The sequence below is a fragment of the Sceloporus undulatus genome, chromosome 4, assembly GCF_019175285.1.
Source record: "Sceloporus undulatus isolate JIND9_A2432 ecotype Alabama chromosome 4, SceUnd_v1.1, whole genome shotgun sequence".
Lineage (NCBI taxonomy): Eukaryota > Metazoa > Chordata > Lepidosauria > Squamata > Phrynosomatidae > Sceloporus > Sceloporus undulatus.
This window is the reverse complement of record NC_056525.1, coordinates 175,310,161-175,336,400: the sequence shown is the minus strand read 5'-3', so window position 1 is coordinate 175,336,400 and position 26,240 is coordinate 175,310,161. Positions and strand designations below refer to the sequence as shown.

The 26,240-nt window shown below is 40.3% G+C and overlaps 1 protein-coding gene across 4 annotated transcripts in view; it reads right to left on the bottom strand.

Annotated features, from left to right (window-relative positions):
• Positions 1–26,240, bottom strand: part of CDKAL1 (CDK5 regulatory subunit associated protein 1 like 1) — a 332,139-nt gene that overhangs the window by 76,276 nt on the left and 229,623 nt on the right. For all 4 annotated transcript variants that reach the window (XM_042462008.1, XM_042462010.1, XM_042462009.1 and 1 more), the window contains 2 exons: positions 9,458–9,638; positions 4,710–4,772 (listed from right to left, as the gene is read on the bottom strand). In XM_042462008.1, coding sequence (XP_042317942.1) covers positions 4,710–4,772; positions 9,458–9,638 — 244 coding nt within the window. The remainder of the gene's footprint in view (positions 1–4,709; positions 4,773–9,457; positions 9,639–26,240) is intronic.

Sequence of the window (26,240 nt, the reverse complement as noted above, 5' to 3'; positions counted from 1 at the left end):
GAGAAAGAGAATTTGAACAAGAAATAGTGAAAGACATGATGTTACAGTGGGTTCAAGATTTTGGGGAAAATATTGAACTAGAGATTTGGGAAAGATGTGGAAAAACTTGAATAGTTTTACTTTATGCCAAAATCTAAAAGAGAACTTCCTCAAAATGTGTCGTCGTTGGTACCTAGCACCAACCCGTCTAAATGTTATGTATAAAACGGGAAACACATAATGTTAGAAATGTCATAGCACACAAGACTCTTTCTTCCACATGTGGTGGAAATGTAAGAGGGCCAGGAAATATTGGGAAAAACTTCATGACCAAATAGTAGACAAAATCTTATATGCTAAATACATTACTGGAAAAATGAAAAGATGCCATCAACTAAAGAATGTCTGATCAAACTAAAAAAAAAAAAGATGGATCTTGACTCTCTAACTGTTTTGCTGAAAGATCAAGATATAAATCAAGTGGAAGAGGACTGGAGACCAATAAAAAAACCACTGGAACAAGAAATGGCCAACTTTAAAAAAATATATTGAACAATTAAGAAAAATCAGATAGAAAAATTACTTTGTGGAAAATGAATAAGCAAACTAACTTCAAACAAAGTTTAAACAGAATAAGAAGGAACTTAAAACAGGAAAAAACAAGATAAGTATACATAATTCACCTTTGAGAACAAAAATTAGAAGATAAAGTTAGCAAATAATTTAATAAGAAACAGAAGATTCAATAGAAAATTGTTGTGTGTAAGAAAGAGAAATCACGAGTACAAACTGAGAATAAAATTCAATATACCCTGTAAGGAAGGAAATTTAAGTAACAAACCAAACTTTCTTAAGAAAGACAAAGGTATGGATAAATAAATATATATATGCATAAGTTAGATGGAAAATATTATGCTTTTTAAGAGTTACTGTAACAAGAAAACGACATAGATGAGGCATATATACACATATATATGTACAAGAATTTGCACTTTGTCTTCAAGAAGAACAATATCATCTGCAATATGAAAGATGTGTGTTTATGTTTTTGTGTATGTATTGATATATGTGTTTATATGTATATCTGTATATGTGTTTAATAAAATTAAAAAGAAAGAAATCTCATCAGCTGTAGTCATTTGTTAGATATGACATGTTTATCTACAGGGTTTTTAACAGCCATGTGAAGATTGAAATAACCTTTGCCTTTTCCCCTTCTGTCTCCTTTACAATAATTACAGTGTACCTGAACAATGTCCTTTGAAAGCCTTACTGATGAAGATATACCCTAATTAGTATGAAGGGTATTAGTACCTTAGTACCTCAAAACCTCAGAGGAATAAAAATCAATGTTACTGAGCAAGTGCATTCAGATACTACAAAATCCAACAAAAGAAATGCCACATTTAATAAAAGGAAAGTTTTCTATGGTTCCTAGAAGTGAGTGATCAGGTCCTGGTCTTATCCATAAAGCCAGAGTTTTTATTATATTGAACCATAAAAATATATAGAGAGGCTGTACTCTAACTTACTTGTAATAGAAGGGGACATTTGATTTCCTCGGGATCACATTTTGTCACAGAATCCATACAGATCTACATAAACAATGTAGGTAAAAACTCTATGGCATTGCTGATCCGCACAGAACAGCGACTGTGGAGTCGAAGTCCGTGAAAATGGAGGGACGACTGTAGTAGAAAGACCCTGAAATGCACAGATATTGTTGCCTCCTGCAACCTTTGCCTGTGTTCCATCTTTTCTTTTTGAGCATAGTGGGAAATGAAATGCTAAACATCAGACTACAAGAGACAAATTTTTCCTTGTAGAAATTTCAAGATACAAAGGAGGGAATACCGTATCTCTACAAGGATAAAATGCAGCTTTACAATTATTACATTTTATGCTTTATATTCCATGTGGAAATATTTCTGCTACAGTTTTAAGTCTTTTACTCCTAATTCAGTCTTGTGCACACATTTTTCCAATTTATCAGTCTCTTGCAAAGCAGAATGCAGTTGTGTTAGAAAGAAAGTAAGGAAAAGGAGGGTGGAAAAGGTAACCTCCCCTTCAAAGTTTAGGATTTTGCTGGATTATAGCCATGATGTGGAAATACATTCCACTAAAGTCATTCTAATGAATGTACTTCCAAGAAATGTAAAGAACAATCCTTTAAAAAAATATATCTGTGGAAAACATTAGGTTCTAAAAATACGTAAAGTGATTTAATTTGCCCATCTCCCTCCAATATGGCAGCAGCTGCATCAATGTATTAAATTACAGAAACTGTAACCTAGACATTGTAATCTGATGTGAACATTATTAGGTTACACCAAATGTTTAAACTAAGAACAACAGCATAGGGTTTGCATACAAAAGCTGCTACCAGGTTTTTGGGAAGTTTGGGGTGGAGAAATACAAAAAGAAAATTGAGTGGTTGAGACACAAAATAAGATTTAATTGTAAAGTGTATACAGCAAAGATTACTTGATGTCCAAGACTACATCTGCCCAAACTTAGCGCACTTCTCTTATTGTTTCATGCCCATTTCCAAGACCCGCTCAAAAACCATGACCCTGAAGAACAAGTCCACACATTTATATTCTTTTCATATATATATATATATATTCATTCCCTGATTCTTTTCACCTCCTGATCAGTAATTTGAAAAATAAGTCTGTAAATTCACAGTCAAAGTCAAAATCATTTGAAGATACTTTGATATAGTGCCGCAAAGGATATGAAAGCAGTAGAGGTTGTAAATGGCCAGTTTCAATATAGGTGCTAATAAAAGAATAAGGGATTTAAAAAAAAATGGGTACCATGAATGAAAAAAAGAATTGTGCCACTAGGGAATTCAGACAAGGAAAAAATATCAAAGCTTTTGGCTCTTCACTGGCTGCTCTTTATTAGATCTTAATTGATCTACTATTACTTTTAGTTTAAACCAGCTCCAGCTGCATAATGTAACACAATATTCCCTTCAGAAGTCCTACTTAATCAATTTACACAAGCTTTAACATTTTTGAAATTAAGCCTTTACAGTGGTACTCCAAGACTGAATGAATTATTTGGAATGAGACTATTTATTTATCTCCTGCCTTTTTCCCAGTATAGTTACTCAAAGGGTTTAAAAGCAAATTTAAAACAACACATATTAAAATCAACACAAAACATTTTTAAAGTATAATGTCTAAAAACAATAAAATGTACTTAAAAACTATAGGCTTCCTCCACCTTTTTATGCCTCATAATTCACCGATTCACTCTTTCAAAGCCTTCAAATTACAAACAAGTTCCATTAATTTGACAGGGGTTCCACTCTTTTGTCAGTTCTTCTTGCCTATGAGGCTCATTATGGACTGCTCGCTCACACATTTGTACACATATAGTATGTTAATTTAGCTTATTCAAAACTGATATAGTATGTCATTTATGTTTCCAGTGGTCAAAATTCATTTGCAAGCTAAAAAAAACCCTGAGTTCCACTTTTCAAGCAATTCCACTTTCTTACAGTCCTCTGGGCCCTGTCAGCTAAATAGGGGATTCCTGTATATATACAAATCTAAAATCTGAATTGAAAAACATTTAAAAGTGCAACCTTCATCAGTCTGAAAATGCCTGATGACACAAAAATGTTTTTACCTGCCGTCAAAAAGAGAACAGCCATCCTGGCCTCTCTAGGAAGGTAACACTACCCTGGTGGCGCATTGGTTAAATGCCTGTATTGCAGCCATTCACTCAAAACCATAAGGTTGCGAGTTCAACACCAGCCAGGGTTCAAGCTCGACTCAGGCTTGCTTCCTTCCAAGGCTGCTAAAATGAGTACCCAGTTTGCTGGGGGTAATTAGCTTACAGTTGTAAACCACTTAGAGACGGCTTAGTTCAGTATGAAGCAGTATATAAATGAAGCTGCTATTGCTATTGCTAACATGAACCATACTCTTGCCTTGGCAAAATTAGGCCCTAGGTGATGCGACCAAGCTTCTTCAGCAGCTACAATGCTTTTGAGAGAATGCCAGTGTGCACTATTGAGGCCTAAATCCATTTTTTACTAGCCAGCACCTGCAAGCCTGATGGGAATCTTCCTCTCCTCTGCCCTGTAGCCCTTCACACAATCTGAAAACCTTGTATGGGCAATCTCAAAATCTCTGCCTCCAGACCTCAAAAGCAGGCTTTGAAGGCAGGCAGGTAGGATCTGCAGTAGAGTCAGACCTCTATTGGTTCTGCTAATGGAAGCAGTTCCAATAAACAAAATAACACTATTGGATCCTCCCCTGCATCTTTATTTCCTCTATGGGCTGAAGCAGACAGCCTGGAAGGAGTGGCCTCTGGCCCTGACTGGGTCAAGACTGCAGTGACTGCACAACCTGCTCCCAATGTGGGCTGCCGCCACAGTCTCAAGCCAGCAGCCTGCAGGGGCTGATTGAATTTCCTCCTTAAAGAGCCAGCTCTTGCCAGCTTGGCATGGCCTTGGCACAGCTTGCCATGGCCCCAAAGCAGCTGGAAGACACATTATTTGGCCTGTGTGTTTTGGGTCTCTGATGATAATGAAATTGACCTGATACACTTTTTAAAGCATACCTCAACACTCTCCTTTCACACTACAGGTCACATCTCTAAGAATCCTAGCAGCAAATAAAGTTTGACTCATCACTGGGGGTCAATATGGCTGAAATATACACCATCTTCAATGGCATGCTAATTAAAGTATTAATGCATTTAAAATTTACCTTGTGATCATACGGGCTGTATGAATGAAACAATCGTGACAGTTCTTTTGTTCTTTGTTTTTTCTGGAGGAAAACAAGGAAGATGTATTATTATAGATCTGAAAAACTAAAAGGATTACATATCCTTACTGTTGCATACACGGATATAGGCAAATAGGAATTTGAGCTATGGAAATATATTTTCCTCAAAATTCAAGTTACACCACTTAATACAACTTTGCCCAGAAAGTAAGTCAAATAATCCCCAAAGTTCAAAATAATAACTTCTTGAGGAGGGAAACATGATTACTAGTGTGAAATGTACACTTACAGTAATCTGCAAGAATCCAGAAATGCACTTACCAGCTTGCCTCTGTTAAGTGTTTGTCTGTTTTGGGGAGAGCACAACATCAGGAAAAATCCCCATCCAGCTTTGAACCAAGAGAAGCATGAAGATTCCCTGATTTCAAGAGAACTGAGACGTATCAGAGCCTCTCCCTGAAACTACACTGTACCTTGGAGACATTTAGAAAGCCATGGGATTTTGTGCTACTTTCTGAGTATTCAAGATTTAGTCAGAGAATGGAAAAGTTACTTTTCTGCACTCCAACTTACATGCAATGTGTGCAACCAGTTGGATTCTGGGACTCAGAGCCCCAAAAAGTAACTTCCCCAAGCTTAGGCATAATGCAGTATAGAGGAACTCTCTCTGGGGAAGGAAACAGGCTCATGGCTCCAAATAGTATTGTATGCAAATTTCAATTTACTACAACATCTATTTCCCCTCCTTTGTGGCTGTGGGTGGGGTGGAGTAAGATGGAGAGGAGGATCACAGAAAGAAGAAATTTTGGGCTTATTTGAGCCAATAAGGCTGTTGTGTTTCTGAAATGATTATATATCTGCAAAGTCAATTCACTCATGGATTTACTTACAAAATATATATGATGGTAATATACAACTCAAAAAACACATTGATATTTCCATGAGCCAAACCAGGCTGAGGGCCAGCTTTTCATCCTGAGCACTATTTCCAACATTAGAAAAGAATGCAATTTTGAGATGCAGTATTACTTTTATCTGTACAGTCAAGCAGCACTAGGATGGAAATACATTTTCTCAATGAACTGAGAATATCAGGGAGCAGATGCATAACTACATTCCTGACCGAGTTTTAGAAAATGTTAAGACCATTATTTCTGAAGTCTGCAACATGTTTCTAAAATATATAGCTGAGCCAGTTGTAAGCTAAATGCTAAGACATTCCTGGACATTATTCCTGGTTTAATTAAGAAATTATACTTTCTGTGGCCAATAGTACAGGTGATATCCAACAGGCTTGGGCTTGTCCAGTATGATGGATCAGGATGATATTTACCAGTGAGAGGGTTAAGTACTTCAAATAAATATTTCACTATAATGTTTGAACTCTACTTAAAATGTTATTCATCTGGATTTTATACTACATCTGAATATGTCTAGTACATTCTCTTGAAAACCACTATGCCAGGCAGCAGTCTGGATAGTGTGATATATTAGGGTTTACTACAGCATGAGTCTTACTAAGGCGCGTTACAGACTGCCGAAAAGCGGCGGCCTGCACCCGCCCCTTTCCCAGCTGGATCGGGGCCTCAGTGGCCAGAGTGGCAGCCGCTGAGGCCCCGATCCACCGCTTTCCAGGCTGCGGGGAAGCAGCAAAAGTCCACTTCCCCGAGGCCTGGAAAGGGGTGTCCTTGGGGCTTCAAGTCCCAAGGACACCCCGCGGCGGCGGGGAGGAGGAGAAAGTGGCTGCTTGGCCCCTTTCTCCGTTGCGTCGCTGGGCACAGCCATCTAAAGGCTGCGCCCAGCAACGCAAACCTGGAACTTCTGGGGCCGTGGAAAGGGTGCACTAGGCGCCCTCACGCGACCCCACTACGTCACAACCGCACCGCCCCGTTTAGAGGTGGCGCAGACATGATGTAGTAATGGCGGCGGCCGTGTGGAATGGCCGCCGCCATTTTGTGCATGCTCCGCGTATCCTAGGGTTGGGGGTGTCCAGAAAGGACGCCCCTTTGTAACCCTAGCATGCGCAGAGCGCACACTTTTAGGCCCGTCTGTAACGGGCCTAAGATTCTTACTTCCACAGGAGTTAACAGACCCATTGTACTTCTTACTTACACTATCTCTGCATAATATACTACCCAAGTGCCAACTACTTCTGGATTCCCTTAGCAATGCCCAGCTCATGATCAGAGTCTTGTTGGAGGGTCTCTGGTTGGTGCCAATTCTTCATTAGGTTAGATAAGGGTTAACTAGGCTGCTGCTGCTGCTCCATGGCAGGATGGAGCAATACATTCATAACAAGCAGTTGTCCTCCTGCCACAGAAGAGCTGTGTCAAGAATGGCAGTGGGTTGTAAATTTAAAGGCAGCAGAGGCAAAAAGGGATGTATAGTCCCTCCTGGAATCCTGCAGAAGTGCCAATCACCTTTTAAACAGGAACCAAACAGCTTTTCTTTGCTTAAATTTTAAAAACTCAATTTTTCAAAGCCAGAACTGAACCTTTTTGGCAGGCCACCTGGCCATAGCATATCCCAAGGGTTACCAAAGTTGAGTATGGTATATAAGTAATGTATAAAAGGAAATGTGAATAGACTTCACTGTGGGTCCTGCTTACAATTTCCTGACTATTATTCATGCTCTCTTTTAAATGAAACTCTTAGTCAAAGCTGGAAGAATACAGATGAGCTGGAAGATATAGATAGCTTGCTGAGGATTCATATTCTGAAGGAAAACTGCCTTATGATCTCAGAGACATCCCAGACCTGTTTTACATGTAGAGAAATATGGAAAAAATACACATGCATCCCTTTCTTCAGAAAAAAAAGCCTATTTTACAGTATTCCAGAAAAAATACTTGACATACCAATGTCAGGAAATAGTTTGCCTGCTCCACCAATGGTCTACATCTGAAAATCAGTCAGAACTTTGGCAATGGGGAGCACATGGCCATTCCCATCTTCTCCATCATGTTTAACTTTGAAGTTCCTTTCTTTTTTCCCACCCATTATCCCTCCTGCTCTCCGCTCTGTCCCCTATTCTTACTTATATCACAATTGTATTAACTGTTAATAAACCAAACCACAATCAATCTAGACTCTAATTAGATTTAACAGTATATTTAATTATAAGGCATTTTAATAAGATTCCGAATTGAATAAGACCAATAAAACCCTCAATTTGTTGCACAATATAATAATAATAATAATAATAATAATAATAATAATAATATGTTTTATTTATAGACCGCTATTCCACAATGATCATAGCGGTGTACAGTAAAAATTGTAATACAATACAAAGTACAAGGTGACAGTTAAAGGGGGAGAAGTCTCGTCCTTCAGGCAGTCCCTGATGTTGCTGGGTCTGCCTGATCGCTCCCTCTGAGGCTTCTAAGTAAAGAAACAAACAAAAAGGGCTCATTGCATCCACATTTATTTCCTTTCTGTCAACTCCACATTACTTTTCATAGGACGTTATCACATGGGAGGAATGTCTCTCAATTTTGAAATAAAAGAAAATAGGGCCAATTCGGAAATGAACACAAGTAAATGGAAGGCTATCACACCACAGAAGAACACAGCGTCCATCCCAAAGCCAAAGTAGTGCAAATGCAAAAGAAATTATCATATGATAATCATAGTCTAGAATTCGAATTAGCATCCCTGCACATGCGCGGTGAGGACAGAATCGGATCGTGACCTTTTTACACTTCCTGCGGGGCTTGCTTCCGGTTCCCGTGGTTTTGCCTTGTTTCAAGTTATTTGTTCATTCATTACCCCTTATTTCACATTATTTAGGTAATTCACCAATTCAAAACCAGTCCAAAACAACCTTGTACTTGGTTTGAGCATTGGACTATGTCTCTAGAAGACAGGCAGCAAATCCCACTGGGTGACCTGGTGCAAGTCAAACTCTCTCAGTCTCCTCAGAAAATGGCAATGGCAAACCCCATCTGAATAAACCTGCCAAGAAAACCCTGTGACAGGTGCACTAGAGAGAAAGAGAGAGCCAATCCTTTCCCTCCAGTTGGAGAGGGTGGGTTTGCAAAGGGAAAAAGACAGAAAGGGATGAGAGGAGGAGGGAGGGAGGCGGTGTATGTGTGTCTCTGTGGGGAGGGCTGCTTCATTCCCAAAATAGCTCCAGAAGTACTCTGAGAGGCTGAGAGAGAAGCCCTCCACACCCGGAGGGAGGGAGGGAGGAACTGCAGCCAGCAAAGGAGCTTGGGAATTGTAGCCTGATTCGAAGGCAATCCAAGGGCGACTGAGACATGCGTTCCATACCTGCCAAATTCCAATTGAATGCAACTTTGGAGTGGAACAGAATTTGTAAATTCTGTATTTCCCCGAATTTACACATCTCTCAGTTGACCCTGGATTGGTTTCAAATTGACCTAGCATTGACTTTGATTACGTGTGATAACCTCTAGCGCAATAACGTGAAGCCGCATAATTGCATCCGGGATCACACTGCATTGATCTTCCAATTTCCCCCGTATGATAACGTTCATAAGGAGTTAAAATCAAGTCACTAGTCCTAATGGGAACTGATCTACTGGATCAATGGGGATTACACTGAGTAGGGTGTTGGACTCATTGGCCTAAGAGGCCCCTTCCAACTCTATGATTTCATGTAAATGTTCATTCACTATATAGAAATTTATTCCAGTTGGAACTAACAATTTAATTTAAACCAAAGTCTATCTGTTAAAGACAGGAAAAAAAAACCTTCTTACTATTTGGGCTGGAACCTGATGCATTTTTGCCGCAGGAGTCCCAGGGCGTGGGTAAAACTGGTTAATAAAAAGACTTGGAAACTTGTACTCTTCTACAAGGTTCAGAGTTTCTTGAAAATCTTCATCTGTTTCCCCTGGAAACCCACAAATGATGTCTGTAGCAATTGTTATTCCAGGCACTCTGAAATGAATGAAAACAAAGAGAGTTAAATTGAAGCCTGGATATACCAGCTTCCTCCCTTGGCAAAATACTATTCCTTATTTCAGAGTGTTGCATCATGATTCCTCCCAGTTCTGGACAGCTGTACAGAATCTGCATCTGCAGTGGGAAATGATAGCTATATATACATATATATAATGACAGTATATATACACATGCACACACACACACACACAAGAAAGAAAACACAAGAAAATTAATGTAGTTTCATTGTCCTGTTTTTGTTCCAAGAAATCTTGGAATTTTAGTTGGGAAGGATCAAGGATTTCTAATAGGTCATTCTCAGCATAAAAAACATAAAATTCCCAGGGTTCTTTCGGGAAAGTCATTAATGTGATTTAGGGTTTGTAAACCAGATCCATGCCAAAAGACTACAGAAAAGTTAAAATGGGATTATTGTTAAAGAAGAGAATACAACCTGCCTTTCAACAGGTAAGTGATCTAGTAAGCAGAATGCACTTTGCAGTGCTGGATACTGGGGCAAAAAAACAGTTACTATGATGAGATAGGAAGAAATCTGCAAAATTCCTGATTTAGCACCTACGGTAATTCAACCAAAGCCAAAGATATAGTATCTAATCCAAACAAGTGCTTTCTTTGAACTGCATGTTAACTACTGAACTACACCCTTTTTCATGTATACTGCTAGGGAAATGGGGAAGATTTTTGCAAAGCCAGCACTTCAGCATATGTACTGAATTTGTATTTCTGAAATCTTCCAGGACCTGCCTGTATGTTTAATCTAAAGTTAGAACAGAGAAACATTCTGAATTCTGCTCTTGCCCCATGTGGCCAAAATCTGACAGACTTACGTGAGGCAGACTATATTACTCTACAAATGAATAGCAGGTAGCCCTCTGTGACATCTCAAAGATTAATAAGATGTACATTATATTTGACAAAAAACAGTTTCAGTTTCAGTTATAGCAGTCATTTTAGTGACACAGCTGGCAATAGAAAAAGCATGTAATACCTACAGCACTGGCAATGTCATCCACTTCATGTGTATTTCCCAGTTTCTATGGGAACGTGAATGGGAAGTTTCAGTCATGGCAGAGACAGGGAAATGTCCATGACACCTGACTAAGAAAATTCTTCTTTGAATGACATGGAATAAGATTATATATATATACACACACACACACACACACACACATACACACACACACACACACACACACACACTTGTGGTTTTAATAGGGAAAATAGAAACTAATTATTTTTATTTCCTTTTTTAAAAAAGAGTTTTCAGACAGGACAAAACAGGTAAATAAATAGTTTTAACTTCATAAGAGAAGTTAATTTACAATCTAGTTGAAAATGTTGAACCTAATCATAAAAGTACACTGGGCCCTTGGTATCCTGGTTTGGTTCCAGGACCCCCCTGAATACCAAATTCCATGGGTGCTTGAGTCCCATTAAATACAATGGTGCAGTAAGATGGTGCATGACTTGCTTGCCTATTGGAACCATTCAGTTTCTCTGTATGCTGTCCTGATGGCAGGCTCTTGTCCTGAGTAAAGGTATGCATCAGGAGAATACATTGAGAATATATTCTGAGACTGAACATAGATTAGCATTATGCACCAGAGGACATGGAATCATTCTCACTGAGAACTAGCATTGCCTTTCCAGTACTAGTCAGTCTTTGAGTGATGCTGCTGATCTTCCATTCCAGAACATTCCCTATATACAGCATTCTGTGTAGAAAGCATATAGAACAGCCTTCTCACTGTCATGTTTCTTTTCTATGTTCAGAAGTCATTTATTTGTTTGTTTATTAATTATTTTAAACATGAAAGAGCTGTGCCACTTGCATTGGCACAGCTCAGCTACCATACATTCATCATTTCACTGGGGACTGGGCTTCAGATGTACTGCAGAAATGAAATGTATTACAGTCAGCAGCTCTAAAGAATTTTTTCCCTTCCAACGATGAATAATAAAGTTTTTGCATTTCAAGCAACATAAAGCCACAAGTTCTATCAACTCTGAATACATTTACAGTTTATGAAAAATCTTTCACCTTCTCAAGTGTCCACTACTTCTTGTAAGCATCATGGTACAATGATATATCAGAGACTGTGATGGCTTAGAAGGTGAACCTTACTATCAGGTAGCAATAGCAATAGCAAGTACATTTCTATACCACGTATCAGTGAACTTAAGCACTCCCTAAGCACTCCCCTCCCTCCTTCCAACTGTCATCTTCTGGCCTGGGAGGGAGTGAAAGGACAGGCCCAACGCCATTGGGCCCGGCCTCGATTAAGAAACAGAGCCCTCCCTTCAGTCTATCTGCCTTGGTCCAGGCCTCAGAGGGAGAGAAGAATGCTGGACCTGATCCCCTCCCCCTCACCATTCCCTTCTCCTTTTGTGTCGTGTATTTTTAGATTGTAAGACTGAGGGCAGGGAACCGTCTATTATACCCTCTGCTGTAAGCCGCCTGGATTCCCAGTGACTGGGCGGCATATAAATAAATCATATTATTATTATTTACAAAGTATAAGCTAATTGCCTCTAACAAGCTGGGTACTCATTTTAGCGACCTCGGAAGGATGCAAGCCTGAGTCGAGCTTGAGCCCTTTTGCTGGTACTGAACTCGCGACCTTGTGGTTTGTGAGTAAGTGGCTGCAGTACAGGCATTTAACCACAGTGATATGGGCAACTTAGGACCCTCTAGATGTTTCAGAATTGCAACTCACATCCCCCTAGCCAACATAGCTGAAGGTGAGACATTACAGGAAATAAAATCCATGGACATATGAAAGGCCACATAGGGCTCGTCAAACTCTGCTTTAAGTGTATAGCAGATTTTACGAAGGGGTTTTGCAGATAATTTAAAGCTACTATTTATCCTTGATGCTTCTGGAAAAGAGAGCACACCGCTTTCACACTGTTCATGAATTCCTTCCAGTGTGTACAAGAACATGTACTTGTCTCCTGCTTCTTCTCCTGTCATATCTGGAAGAGTTTACAAATGTGATACAAATGTGATGCAATTACAGCTGTCCTTATTATATCAGCCTATGTTATTTAATGTGTCAAATTAAAAGTGCCAGTTTTGACAATTATAAACATCTGTGGGATCAGGTTATCTTAATGGACTGACTCTGTCCACATTAGAGGTCCCCAATGATGGTGCACTGCCTCATCATTTGGAACAGAGGAGATACTTAGGAAGTCTTCCTTGATAAGAAACAACAAGGAGGTACAAGTATCCCATTTTTATCTATTAAACAGTTAAACAATTCATCTACAAAAATATTTAAATACTGTAATTCATCAACAAAAGCTATTACAAACATCCTGCAGGAGGCTGTGGCACTATGTGGCACATCAAAGGAATGAGAAAGAATGCCAGTTTTTGCCAGGAGCTCTCTGAAACACCAGTAAGAAAAACCTAAAGGAAAGCTTCTCTGGACAGTATGACTTCACATCACAAAGCAATTTTAGGACCATAAAACTAACTATTAGCATCTATATTGAAAAGCAAAATAGAAATCCAGTTTAAGGAAGCTATTTTAAATTCCATTTGTACGCTTTACTATAAGTACATTGTTTAATCATTCTGTCTGAAATCTGTTGTTGTTATTGTTATTGTGTGCCTTCAAACTGTTTCTCATTCATGGCAATCCTAAGGCGAACATATAATGGGGTTTCCTTGGCAAGATTTCTTCAAAGGGGGTTTGTCTTTGCCTTCCTCCGAGGTTGAGTGGGTTTCCATGGTTGAGTGCGGATTCAAACCTGGTCTCCAGAGTCTAATGTTCAAACCACCGAATCACTGTTTGTCTGAAATACTTATATGAAATTTAAGATGTGCCAGTGGTGTACATAGTGCCAATAACTGTATCAGCATAAGTCCATGCTGGCAAGACACCTGCTAACATCTTTTATTCATACATGTGTTCCCGTTGCATAACAACTATATTGCTTTGTATCTTCTAATTTTTTTTATATCCATTCCACATAATGGAAGTTTGCCACTTCCATTGTGTTCTATTAGCACCAAAAGTACAACAATGCTTTTACACGGCTGTGTTTTCTTTTAAACATTTGTAATGAAACTCAATAAAATATACATTGAGCTTGAGGAAAGTATTTTAAATTCCAGCTGCTTTGTGTGCAACCTCATATACACTGATATACTCACACTTTCTTTCACACAAGCACAATCCTATTGGAAGATCTTCATTTTAATCACAATTTGCTATTGTCTGTAATAATTTGTATCAACATATCTGCAGTACTGTCCCAATCTTCTGGCAATAACTTGTATGCTTTTTTGAGGTACAGTAATATCTCTCAGGACTTCTATCAATTGATAAGATGTTATATTATATACCTAATCACTTGGTTAACTAGTTCTGTGCGTATCATTATGCCAAGTGGTAGGGAAAATTTTGACATGGGCAAAAGCATGGTAAAACATGTGCTAAAACCAGGTAAGCATGTACAAGCAGACTACGATACACAGTAATCTCTCTACCAATCCTTTAGCACCTCAGGTCTATGTGTGTTGGAAAGACTCACATATATATGTACAGCCTGCCTAGCAGAGGCAATGTACTTCTTTCTAGAAGCAAATAAGCTAAAATAAGTTAACCTGTTTCAAACAAACTCCCTAAGCTTGGAATATGTCATACAAAATGTTTGTTAGATGATATACAACAGGTCACTCATAGTCTGTACATGTTTTTTATCTAAATAATTGTTAGATATTATATTACAACTACAGCAAAATGAATAGAAAGGAATTTTCTTTGAAGTTTTTCCTAATTAATAGGGAAGTGACTGGGAAAAACAGATTTAGGTGGGAAATAATAGCATTTGATTACTAAGTGGGCTTTTCCAACTTTCTTTGATTTTTCCCTTTGCTCTTATTGACATAAAGGTTCATTTCGGAAATATGAAACATACTGTGTGCTGACGAAACAAGCAATCTTTTTTGTTTCCATGGCAGTAGCAGCAAGATCCTAGAGGTGGCTTCTTCAGCAAACAGACATAGTTGAAATGCTTCGTGCATCTACTTTTCATCACCAATTTCTTTGAAGGAATAATTTCAGTTTGGACTCCTACCCGAGCTTACTTATCCTTAAATAGTATACACTTCCCATGCAAATGAAACCTTGTACAAAACTTCATTAAAGATTTATAACCTCAGATCATTACTGTTTTATGACTTTAAAATGAGAGACTTAAGACAAAAGCTCAACATCCTTAAACTTCATTTCCATTAAATCTCTAATAAATACCATCTGGTGTGTACTTTGGGGATATAATACACGTCAAAACCTCAGCCACATTATGAGAACCAGCACCAAGTTTATCTGAAATGCATATTTGAACAGATGTGTTTAAATTACATCTCCTTCTACGCACATGCATAAATTCAGAGCAAGAGTGTGTTGATTTAAAATGCATAAAAAAGGGACTTGGAGATGCCTCACAAGTGAGTGGCATCTCGATGGATCCAGGCTCACATTACTAAAGGTCATTATTAAACCCAAGGTTTGCATTTATTAAGGGTTGCATCAGGGAAACAATCATGAGAACTGGTTTAACATTTGCAGCATGACAGCAGTCACTGAGAACTGTCAACCAATTTTTTGTTACCTCTCCACATTTATCATTAAAGCTTTCAGCATGATCACAAAACGGTGTTTGGCTGCACAGGCTTTTCCCTCACAGGAACATGCAATCCAACCACTGCAGATAGGTAGTGGGGGACATTGATGGGGGACACAATAGTACTTGATCTTAAAAGGTTTCATTATGTTACAAATAGTTATTTACTATGCTGGTATAGCATCAAAACATGGAACATACAGCTTGTGTCTTGTCATGATGATAACTGTTCAATATTATAATGATTTTCTAAACAGTGGCTACATTTAGGGTTGCCATAATTATCCACTAAAACCCGGGACAAAATGTAGGACAAAATCTAGACCAAACTGTAGGGCAACTGCAGGACAAAACTCAGCCCAAAATGTAGGACATTTAAGAAAAATGGAGGACCTTAAATGTCCTACATTTTGGGCTGAGTTTTGTGTGTGTTTGGATAAAGTGGGATGATTCAATATGAGACATACTGAGATGTCGTAAAGACAGCTATGGTATATCTATGAGATTAATGGGTGCCTATTCCACATATACATTATGTCAACAGCACAAATCAAATCTCTTTCTACAAATATGGCTTCTTCTAAGTAACTAAAAATGTGGTTCTTTACCCTCACTCCTGTGCATGTTTACTCAGGTGTTCAGAAGGTCTTATTCTTAACTTCTTTAGTACTGCTCTCAAGAAGTTGAGAGATGATTATAGAAGGATGCCATGATCTGTAGCCTACATTTGGAAATTATGTGAAAATCATGACCATATAAGGGGAGTAAATGTGATCTGCTTTTTATTATAGTACTACTGTAAATACTACTGATAGTTACTAGTACCTCCGCACTGTCATGGACGGATCATTTCCTGGTCAAGATGGAACTTAGAGCCTGTATCCGCCCCTCCGGGGGTGGTGGACCCATTAGAATGGTCCGCCCTCGAAGGCTAATGGAACCAATCCGATTCCAGAAAGCCTTAGAGGGTTTAATGGTTGGGAATGCCAGTGATCCTGTTGATGCTTTGGTTAATACAGTGGTGCCTCGGGTTACGAAATTAATTCGTTCCGCGGCACCGTTCGTAACCCGAAAAGCCTTCGTAAGCCGAATTGCCATAGGCGCTAATGGGGAAAAGCCGCGATTCCGTGCGAAAAAGCCGAAAAAAGCACCAAAAGTTTTTTCGTAACCCGAAAAAACATTCGTAACCCGAAACAATAATTCCCTATGGGATGTTTTCGTATCCCGAAAATTTCGTAACCTGGGTATTTCGTATCCCGAGGTACCACTGTACTTGGAACACCAATCTTCCCAGGGCTATTGACACAACCGCTCCCAAGCGTCCTTGCCATTCTGCTTCAAACCGTAAGCCATGGTATACACCAGAGCTTAGGAATATGAAGCGGCTTGGACAACGACTAGAGCGCAAGTGGCAGAAGACTCAACTCTTATCTGACAGAATTCGCCATAGGAACTTTCTTTGGTCCTATCGGGAGGCAATACGTGCAGCGAAAAGATCCTTCTTCTCTGCACGTATTGCGTCTGCAGAGTCTCGTCCAGCAGAGCTGTTTAGGGTGGTGAGGGAGCTGACACAGGTATCCCCTGCGCCAAATCCTTTACTTAACCCAACAACGGCCTGCTGCGATGCATTTAATAACTTCTTTGTAGATAAAATCTCTCAGACAAGAGCCGACATAGACACCAATATTTCAACAGAAACCATAGGCGAGGTGTCCAGCGACTCCGTTGATGAAGTTATTCTGGATCAGCTGCAGTCTGTGAGTACTGATGACGTGGACAAGCTCCTTGGTAGGGTGACGAAAAAAACTTGTCCTCTCGACCCTTGCCCATCATGGCTGGCCGTCCGGGGGGGATGCATTGAGGAAGTTCTTTATGGATATCATCAATGCGTCCTTCAGGGAAGGACATATTCCATCTTGTTTGAAGGAAGCAGCTGTTAGGCCGCTTCTGAAAAAAACTTCCCTTGACCCCCTGGATATGAATAATTACAGGCCAGTCTCTTTACTACCATTTTTGAGCAAGGTGATTGAAAGGGCGGTTGCTCTTTAACTCCAAGCTGTCTTGGATGAAACCGATTATCTAGACCCATTTCAAACAGGCTTTGGAGTTGAGACTGCCATGGTTCCCTTGACCGACGATCTGCGTCTAAGCATCGACAGAGGTAGTGCAACCCTGTTGGTGCTCCTAGACCTCTCAGCTGCTTTTGACACAATAGATCAGGGGTAGGCAATCTTTTTGAGCCGGGGGCCGGGTTGCTGTCCCTCAGACAACTGGGGGGCCGAAGCCAAAAAATAAATAATTAAATAATTTTTTTTAAAAATTAAATATATAAATAAACCAGGACAAATGTAGGACAAAATTTTCAAGTGGAAGACACTTTTTAAAAAAATGGAGGACATGCGAAAAAAATTGCTGATTTTTTAAAAAATGTTAATATAAATGCATGTTTCTGAGGCTTCTATAGACAATTGCCCCCCAAAGGCCCCGGCAGCAATCGGCGGCACGACTGGGCTGGGGCCGGTCCCAAGGCCTCGCCGGGCCGCATCCGGCCCGCGGGCCGCAGGTTGCCTACCCCTGCAATAGATCATGGCATCCTCTTGGACCGCCTGAGGGGGTTAGGTATCGGAGGCACTGCATTGCAGTGGTTCCGGTCCTTCCTCTCAGGCAGGTCCCAGAGGGTGCTGCTCGGGGACAGCTGCTCCAGTAAAAGGGAGCTCACCTGTGGGGTTCCACAGGGTGCTATACTGTCCCCAATGTTTTTTAACATCTATATGAAGCCGCTGGGTGAGATTATTCAGAGTTATGGAGCTGGGTGTTATCAGTACGCTGATGACACCCAGATCTATTTCTCCATGTCTCGTTCGTCGGCCTTGAATTCTGATGACATCTCTTCTCTCAATTAATGGGCCCAGGATACCTAAAGGACCGCCTCTCCCCGTACATTCCGCCTCACACCCTCAGAACGTCTGGGCAGCAATTACTGAAGGTGCTGGGGCGAGATTATCCTCCACTACACGGAGGACATTTTCCACTGCTGCCCCAGCCCTTTGGAATACGCTGCCCACTGAGCTCCGTTCGACTACCACCCTGGCCCAATTCAGGAAGGACCTGAAAACCTTCCTGTTCCAACAGGCATTCCCCGAATAAAATCCTGTGGGCCTCCCTCCTCTTCCGTGGCCAAGAGGTTGGGCTATGGGGCTTTTTTGCCTGTTATTTTTATTGTTTGAATGGAGGGCTGATGTATTTGTATTTTAATGTATTTCTTGTATTTTAATGTTTTATGTATTAATGTTTTTAACCTTGTTGTAAGCCGCCCTGATCAGAGGAAGGAGCGGGATATAAATAAAAACTTTATTTATTTATTAATGTCTTCGGGCAGTAATGGGCTGGATGAGGAAAAACAGATTGAAACTGAATGCGGACAAGACGGAGGTGCTCACAGTAGCAGCCCCGAAACCAAGAATTGGGCTGTAACTTCCAGTCCTGGATGGGGTCACACTCTCCTCCAGTGACTGTGTTCGCAGTCTGGGGGTGCTCCTTGACTCGTCGCTCCTGATGACAAATCAGGTAAATGTGACAATCAAGAGTGCCTGCTATCAGCTTTGGCTGATACGCCAACTGCGCCCTTTTCTGGAAGTAAGGGATCTTGAGACTATTGTACACGCGCTGGTAACCTCACATCTAGATTTCTGTAACGCGCTCTACATGCGGCTACCCTTGTGCTTGATTCGGAAACTGCAATTAGTGCAGAATATGGTGGCTAGAGTAGCGTCAGGAACATCGAGGAGGGACCATATTACTCTTGTATTAAAGTCCCTCCACAGGCTGCCTATTAGTTTCCAGGCCCAGTACAAGGTGTTGATTATCACCTTTAAAGTCCTAAATAGCTTGGGTCCAAACTATCTCAGGGACCGCCTCCTCCCATATAATCCTCCCAGCACACTCCGGTCCTCTGGGAGGAATTTGCTGCAGCCTCAAAGATCTAGGCTTTCAGCTACCTCCCAGAGGGTGTTTTCTGTTGTCGCCCCCAGATCATAGATCATAGTTATGGATCACAGTTCAGATAGCGCTTCTGTACTTTCTTTCTATGAACCATCTGTCTGATTTAATGGCAAATTAAATATAGAGATACAGAAATCAGCCTTAGAGTGAAGTTCCTTACTCAAAGAGGTCCTGGTTAAATCCAAATCACTGCCTGCTTAACTGAAATTCACAGTGAGTCTTCACTTTGAGATTCCAACCTACTCTGCCCCCTAATTAGCTGTGCCCTCTAACTAAGCCTGCCCCATTAATTTCCACTGCCTGATCATCCTGGCACTCATGCAGTATAAGCAGGTCAATCAGAGAAGATAAACTGGGAAATTTCAAGTATGTCAACCTGCAGTTCTTCCACAATTGTCTAGCTTGGTAAAATCATGCCCTGCCTTTCCTAATCCAGAAAGAAATCATCTACAGGAGGACCCAAATCGTGATCATTGCTGAGAGAAGTATCAGCATGCTTGTTATCAAGTTCTTGATTAAGTTGTGCTCATGCATGAACTGTTCTCAAAATCCCAATGTTGAACACACCCCTAAGAGCTGATTATTGACCATCAGAGCAGAAAGTTCTTTCTTTAGACCATGCAGGCTCTGGAAGATTCTTTCCTTTGTTTGGGCTCTAAGAAAGTATTGATCTCAAAGGCATTCATACTAGAGCTGCTTTCTGTAGCTTTTATGTACCATTATCTGTTGCACTGGCCTTGAATTAAGAATTAAGGAAAGGTGAAATACAGAAACAAGAAATTAAACCAAAAATCCAATTGTAAATTCTGGATCTAGAGATTAACTGTCCCTAGGTTCTTGACTGTACAGATCTACAAAGTCTCTCAAGTGAGGATCTTTGCCAACATCATTACACACCGAGGAAGTAAAATTCAATGCTACTGCTACAGGAGGAAAGTTAGCTTTGCCTGTATCATCCCCACAGTTAAATAATTTGAACATGCTCTCCAAAATGGCCAAGATCCTACACTTTTTGTGTAACAGATATACACCAGCTTTGTTACAGTGGATCCCACAGTTCTGTAAACCATTGTGCAGCAGGTATCACAGCCTTGGGCTCAACTGTTGTGTAGCCATCTATTAGCTCCCAACTGACCAAATCAAAAGTGAGAGAGAAGGTTGCACTTGTGTCATAATTGCCTGTAAAACCACAAACAAACAACTTCTCACAAAAACATACCTGCTTTTGCAACTATTTTTATGTTAGTAAAGTGCCTAATGGGATTCTAAACCAAACATAAGTCTACACAACTGAGATAATATTACTGACATTATTTTGGACACTAAAGGCAACATGGTTATATGGGCATGGGCTCACTTCCAAGCAATGAAAGCTATAGCACCAGGAAAGGAAGAGGAGTGAGTGCCCCCCCCAGGTGCTTTCCCCAGGGCTATATATAGCTGGCTGAGGAAAACCAGCTATAGCACTGGGAAAGGAAGATGAGCAAGCATTCCCCCCTCCCCCCTCATGCCTTCCTTGGTGCTATAGCTGGCTGAGGGAAAGGATGAGGAGTGAGCGTCCCCCCAGCCTTCCCCAGTGCTATAGCCAGCTGAGGTAAGCCAGCTATAGCACTGGGAAAAGTGGGAGGGGTGTGTGCACACACCATTCCTGGCTGCTCCCTCCCTCCTAGGTTTTTCCCCCTAGGAGGAAGAGGATGAGTGCATGTTCACGTGACGAAAACCTCACAAATAATCAAAACTGTGAGTGTCAAAGCTGTGAAAGTTGAGGGCCAACTGAAAGCATATTTGTACATGTATGAGTCTGGTGTTCTAAATATGGAGCTAAATATGGCCTAAAGCTGATGGAATCATGCATGGATAATCCTTCCCTTTATTCCCCTAGTGAATATTGTTTATTACAGGCCTGCACAAAATATGGCCTGGGGCCACATGTGGCCCGCCAAAGGATTTTGAGCAGCCCACGAGGATGTGGAACGACTTCAAGTTTCCTCCACTGCTCGGACTTCTCCTAAAGAAAGGGCCATGTGGAGGAGAAGGGGGTATGTATGAACGCTCACCCTGAGAGGTTCCCCCACTGCCCGGCTTTCTCTTGAGAAAAAGGCCCAACAGCAGAGGAGGAGGGGGCAATTGCTTGGCCTTTTCCCAAGGAAGAGTCATGGGATAGGAGGAAAAGGACAGGCAAGGTTCCTCTGCTACTCGGCTTTCTCCTGAGCAGAGGGCTGGGCAGAGGAAGAGAAGGATGGAATAATAATAATAATAATAATAATAATAATAATAATAATAATAATAATATTTAATTAAAGCCTATCTACGGCCTGAAGAAGTTTAGCTATTTTAATTTTGGCTCCTACCTACTGCCAAGTTGTGTAGATCTGGTTTAGAAAAATACAAGTACAGGCAAATGAGATATTTCTGGTTGCTACAGGGAATCCTCCTTTCTTCACTGAATGCTCAGGCTAGCCTCATTCCCAGTGAACAGATGTCTGTTGTTGAATCTGCCTGTGACACATGAATGACCTGCATATGTGTAATGCATGAAAAGAGCTAGTGAACAAGGAGATTCTGGCACATCATGGAGGACAGAAACAGAAAAACAGGCTCATATTTCACACATCTCAAAGTAAAGAGAAGATGGAAAGAAGGTACAATTAGTTTCTTCCCTTCCACATATTTCTTCCCTTCCTCATATCCACACGGGATATAAAAGAACACAAGACAGAGTGTCCCTCCTGCCATTTGTTCCAGCTTCCCCAGTTGTATTATCTGTTATAATGTGTTTTAATATATGAGCATTAACACATGCTTAACTCAATATGCTGTCATTTATTAGGAGATTCCATCAACAACTCAAATATGGAATAGTTGAGAGTACCTGATTTTATGGGATTATACTGATAAGGCATTAAACTGAAATGCAGAAGATTCTATAAGTCACATTCTGTTATATTTGGTTTGCATCAAATTTTACTGGTCTGGTATGTACTAAATCCATTAACTTGTCCATTCATCAAGATTCAGCTTTTCCCATATGTTTGTCACATGGCCAGTTTACAGAGTTAAACCACTGGGTTAAACCAGCTTTCTCCATTCAAAGAGCCCCCTTTCCAATGATAACTCACATGTAGAGGAGCTTCTGTAGTTGGTAGACAATGGAATGCTGGCCAGGTCTATTAGGTCTCATTGATTTGGACTCAGCAAACACTCTTCAGAGCAGCTTTTCCCAACTTGGTCCCCATCTCGACTCTTTGAACTACAATTAACACTGTTCCCAGACAGCATGGCCAATGATGGTTCAGATGGTGAGAGATGTGCTCCAATATATTCAGAAACTGCCAGGTTAATGAAAGATACTGGATAATGGTTCATCTGCCATTACTGAGCTGCTCTTGATGAAGGCCCTCAGTAACTTTCCAGGAAATTTACATCCCTGCAATGGGTTAAGAATGAATATTTTTTAAAAGCCTGATTTCAGTTTAGAAGGGCTCTTTTTGCAGGGCTTGGGGAAGGAACAAATACCATTTCCCATCATAAAATAATTAACATGCATTATCACTACTTACATTATGACGGCAGTCAGCCCTCTTTATCCACGGATTCAAGCATTCACGGTTTGAAAATATCCAATAATTCCAAATAGCAAACCTTGATTTTTCCATTTTATATGAGGGACACCATTTTACTATGCCATTGTATTTAATGGGACTTGAGCATCCATGGATTTTGTTATCCATGGGGGGGTGGGGTGGGGGTGGGGTGGGGGTCCTGGAACCAAACCCCAGCATATAACAAGGACCCACTGTACTAGTACTAAGGTCTTAAAGATCTGAGGGAATTTCAGAGAAAGATATTAGGTTCAGAGTAGGAGGAAATATAAACTAAATACACTTTTTGACTAAGAGTGAACTATACATAGAAACTAAGTAAAGTGCCCATTGTATTTTTCATAGTGTTGGAAATGGGTCCTTTGTAGATTAGGCAATAAACAAGTGGAATGAAAGGAATGACAAAACGATTGTCTGGAAATCTGACAATGCACGAAGTCAGCGAAGGGAAAACTGCAAAACTGAAATTAACAGAGATAATTTTTCCCCAGTTGCTACCCAACCAGCTGACCCAAGGAGTTTCCAATTGTAAGCAGGTGAGTTAAGTTGTTTTGAGACTTGAGAGGTGAGACGTAGTGCTTGGGTGGCATCATACTGCCACTACATGGAGTCATTTCCCCCAGTCTATAAGTCAAAATCAGTAGATGATAGTTGCTACATATCTGGAGGGGGTGGGTGGGTAAGCTCTGTTATTAGACAAGATGTGTTACTGTTTCCCAAATGTGTTGTTGTTTCCAAATACTAACAGTTGAGAGCTAACATGGTATAGTGGTTTCAGTGTTGGACTACAATTCTGGAGACCAGCGTTTGAATCCCGCTCAGCTATGGAAACCCACTGGGTGATCTTGGGCAAGTCACACTCTCTCTGCCTCAAAGGAAGGCAAGAGCAAACTTCCTCCTCTGAAATCATGCCAAGAAACCCCTATGACAAGGAGCCAACTACCAGTCCCTGGAACCCTCCACGGGTTGCATGAATTGCCAAAAACATTTAAAAGCTACACAAACCAAACCTGAGAGCCAATTTCTATTTATCACCAAATAACTGAGAACCTTCTCTTAAATATAACCAACAGTGACTGTTGTCTGGGTAGGAGTAGCATGCAAACAAACTACCCCACAATAACAGAACACCTTTCAAATGGAAGTCCCCTTAAATGCAAGCATAGATATTTCAGGGAACATGGCACAATTCAAGTTGAGCTTGCACTTGATGGCTTTCAGCACACAGTCAGAGAGAAATTTAAATAAATATGAGGTTCTGAAAATTTCATCAGCCATTTAAAATGATAATTCTACTGCTGTAAGTGCAAGAGCTACCAGAAGAACCATATTTTAAAAATCCATTAAGAATCCTTCATTTGAATGGTATTGCGATCTGTTGGGTCAGTGATCTGTAAATGAAGAAGGATCAGCAAAAGGGCTGTAATTAATTTGAAGGTGCTTGTCAAAAATTGCTTCTGTTAATACTACTTACACGATGATGGTGAATGCTAGTGGGGTGCCAGTGACACTGCAGCAATTCTGAACAAATGCACTAAGTCTGAAAGACTGTGCATACCACAATGCAGATTTATAAAAAGTGACAAATGTTTTGTACTTCGAAACCTCAATCTGATTGTTGGGCTCCAAATTTCCAGCACCAATGCATGATATATTATTGAACATTATTCTGCCCTTCTTCACTGAAACCAGGACAGTTTACAACTTGATGTTCTTAATAATAGCATTTTTTTAAAAAAACCACAACTAATCAGAACAATTAAAGGACTGAACACTATCATCGTGAACAATTCTGCATGAAATTCTTCTGTCTAATCTTATGAAAAGTGTAATGCCCGTTTCAACATAAATATTTTGACCCATTTCCTAAGTTAGCCCTGAAAGCATTTTTTACTGGGAAGAGAAGTACCAAGTTTATTTGTGGTATGTGCATAAAAAATATATTAAGAGATAAAAAGAAGAAGAGATATATAATAATTATATTAACAACACACATACACACTATCAGTGTCTTTTGCCACTTTAAAGGCTAACTAATTTTATGATGGTACAGGGTGAATATCCCTTATCTAGAATTCTGAAATATGAAATACTCCAAAATAGTCCACATGGGTAGCTGAGAAAGTATTTTGCTTTCTGATGGTTCAGTGTTTGTTCTTGTGTTATTGCCCTTGAATCGACCTCAACTCATGATGACCCTGTGTATGAGACATCTCCCAACTCCCCATACTCCACTGCTCTGCTTAAGTCTTGCAGATTCAAGCCTGTGACCTCCTTGATTGAGTTATATGGTGTATGTGGTCTTCTTCTCTTTCTGCTGCCCTCTACCATTCTTAGCATTATTGTCTTTTCCAGTGATTCAGGCCTTTTCATGATGTGGCTAAAGTGCGACAGCCTCAATTTAATCATCTTGGTTTCCAGGGAAAATTCAGGCGTGGTTTGGTCAAGGACCCATTTGTTTGACTTTTTGGCAGTCCATGGTATTCTTAGCAGTCTTCTCCAGCACCACATCTCAAATGAGTTGATTTTCATTGTTTCAAACACAAAACTATTTTACAAATTATGTATAAAATTACCACCAGGGTATGTTAATAATCTGTATGCAAAACATAAATGAATTTCATGTTTAGACTTGGGTTGCATCTCCAAGATATCTCATTATGAATATGCAAATATTCCAAAATAAATGAATGAATAAACAAACAATAAATCTAAAATCCAAAGCACTTCTGGTCCCAGGCATTCCAAATAAGGGAGACTTAGCCTCTATAAGTTTATGGATACTGTCCAGTTCATCATGAAGTATATGAAGTGTTACCTTTAGCTGGCAGATCTATATACATGCTGGATGGCTGGACTAAAACAGTGGGACCCATAGAAATTTATGCCAAAGTAAAACTGGTTAGGGCTTAATTCAACATTCCACTGGCAGTCACAACAGAGCATTCTTTCCTTCTTCTCTGTTCTCCCTTGCACCTCTTCATATTGCAAACAAATTGTCTCTAACCCCCCTCCCCTGCCAAGCCCTTCAGATCTCATTCTGAAAGTGCATGAGGAGTAACAGTGGGGAGGGTACTGAAATCACCCCACTCCTAGTTCTATTTTGCAGTTTTGATGTGGTCAGTTTCTGAGTTGTTTCCCAGTGCAGTACCCATACCCCAAAACATACCCATCCTAAGCTCCTGAGGAACACCCACACTTATGTTTGCGGCCATGCTGTTGAGTGTCATCATTAAAACCAGGTGGTGGAAGAAGGAAAAGCCAATTGGCCTACTGGAACAGACCCACAAATATTCTATTAATTCAACATATTATTGTAGAAGCTGCAGGCGTC